The sequence below is a fragment of the Zalophus californianus genome, chromosome 2 (assembly GCF_009762305.2).
Source record: "Zalophus californianus isolate mZalCal1 chromosome 2, mZalCal1.pri.v2, whole genome shotgun sequence".
Lineage (NCBI taxonomy): Eukaryota > Metazoa > Chordata > Mammalia > Carnivora > Otariidae > Zalophus > Zalophus californianus.
In genome coordinates, this window is record NC_045596.1 from 127341420 (window position 1) to 127343508 (window position 2089).

The following is a 2089-nucleotide window of genomic DNA, read 5'->3' on the forward strand; positions in this document are numbered from 1 at the left end:
ACCAAAAAAGGAAACATCAAATTTAATTTAAAGGAAAAAAATCAGAAATTGAGAAAACAACAGAACAAATCAATTCCTGAAAAAAAGAGTTCTGCATCTTGGTGATCACATTTATTGAAAGGGTTGGAAAAAAATTAAAATGCCCTTTAGCTTAAGAATTTTTTAGTTATCCACAAATCAACTCGTTTCAGGAGTGGAAGAATCCTTGATCATTTCTTAATATCAAAATTTACGCAGGTTTCTCTTTCGAATGTCTTCTACATTTAAAGAGGCAATGATACAAAAGCTCTTATATTCCATACATGATAAATTCTTTGTTTCAGCCAACTCTTAAAGGAGGGGCAACTAGTACAACACCATTTCCCTGGACAAAAAGCATTGGAATATTCCGTTTTGTTGATTTATATATCTCTTTGTATGTTTCCTCATCAATTTCTATAGTAGTCACAGTTTCTTCCACATCTCCCAATATCATATTCAAATGCTGATCATAAGCATGTAATCTGCCTCGAAGCTCTCTGTCATTTCTCATTTTCACATAAATTCGCTCATCCAGGCTGAGCCTGATGAGATCCAGGGGCTCTTCTACAGTGTTGGTAGTTTGTTGCTGGTCCACGTCGTCCGCCATGTTTCAAACCCCAATCTTAAGTATTTTTAACTCAAATGTGGAGCGTGATGCCTGGCTCTATACAGCAGTTTCTTAGGCTGCCAATTGTGATATGGATCATCTCTAAGTTTGCCATCCCTGGGGTAGCTCCTATGGTAGAGATGTCCTTTTAGTGGGGTCCACTTTCTTTCTTTTTTAAAAATATTTTATTTATTTATTTGAAAGAGAGAGAGAGCACGAGAGGGGGTAGGTTCAGAGGGAGAAGAAGGCTTCCCGCTGAGCAGGGAGCCCAATGCGAGGCTCGATCCCAGGACCCTGGAATCATGACCTGAGCTGAAGGCAATCGCTTAACCGACTGAGCCACCCAGGCACCCCTAGTGGGGTCCACTTTCAATTGTCTTCAGATCCCGTGTAGGTGGGAAAATCATCAAAAGGATCCCAAACTAGGAGTTACCTTGATTATTCTTTTCTCAACCATCTAATCCATCCCTAAACCTTTTTGGCTCTGCTTGCAAGATTGATCCCGAATCTATTCACTTCTCTCTGTGTGTGGAGTGGCTACCGTACTCTAAGCTATCAGTATCTTTTGTTTGGATTGCTGCGATGGCCTTCGGTCTCATTGCATCCACTCTTCTTCTCCTCTTCCAGCACTTTATGTACATAGCACTTAGATTGGTTTCTTTGAAATATAAATCAGATCATGTCACTTTTCTCCTTAAAACATTCTGTATTAGGATGTAGGCTAAGCTGGTGTAACAGAAACTCAAAATATAATTGCTCAAACAAAGGAAAGAAGCCAAAGGAAAAGGCAGGTAGGTGGCCAAGCTGCATATAGTCATGAAGGGACCCAGATTCCATCTCTCTTTTTGTCCACCTTAGTGTTGGGTGTTACTCTCATGCTCCCAAGTCAAAGCTGGCTGTGCGGCCATATATATCTGTGTTCTAGTCACTGAGAGGGGGAAGAGCGGGGGCGGGGGGAATACATACCCAATCATTTTAAGAGCAAGGCCCCAAAGTTGCACACATCACTTTTGCTCACACCTCACTGACAAGATCTTAATTACACGGCAACATATTTATCCAAAGATAGCTGGAAGACGTCCTTTACGACTGGGTAGGCACTGGCTGATAAAAGGTTTCTAAAACTAAAAGGAACGAGAGGATGGCTATGAGAGGCAATAAGTAGTCTCCTCTGCACCTGTAATGGCTGCCCATGCTCACAGAATAAAATCCAAATCTTTTACCACGGCCTGAGGTGATCTAGCCCCTATCTAGCTCTCCTGCCACTCATTCCCTTGGCTACATCAAGACCTCTCTTCTTTCTGCTCCTGGAAACTTGAAAAGCATGTTCTTGCCCAAGGGAATTTGCACCTGGTTGTTCCTTCTGCCTCAAAAGCTCTAAAGTCAGATCTTCCCAGGTTTGTCTGCTTCTCATTATGTAAGTCTTAGCTCAAAGGTTACCTCCTTCCAGAAGCCTTTCTT

General features: G+C 41.8%; 1 protein-coding gene across 1 annotated transcript; it reads right to left on the minus strand.

The window, feature by feature from the left end:
• Positions 1–319: 319 nt before the first annotated feature.
• LOC113925920 (U6 snRNA-associated Sm-like protein LSm3) lies at positions 320–632 on the minus strand. The gene has a single exon (XM_035726419.1). The coding sequence runs from the start codon at positions 626–628 to the stop codon at positions 320–322; it is 309 nt and encodes a 102-aa protein (XP_035582312.1). The 5' UTR covers positions 629–632.
• Between the last annotated feature and the right edge of the window lie 1457 nt (positions 633–2089).

Coding starts and splice junctions, on each gene's coding strand:
- LOC113925920 (XM_035726419.1), bottom strand. CDS start 628: ATGGCGGACGACGTGGACCAGCAACAAACTACCAACACTGTAGAAGAG.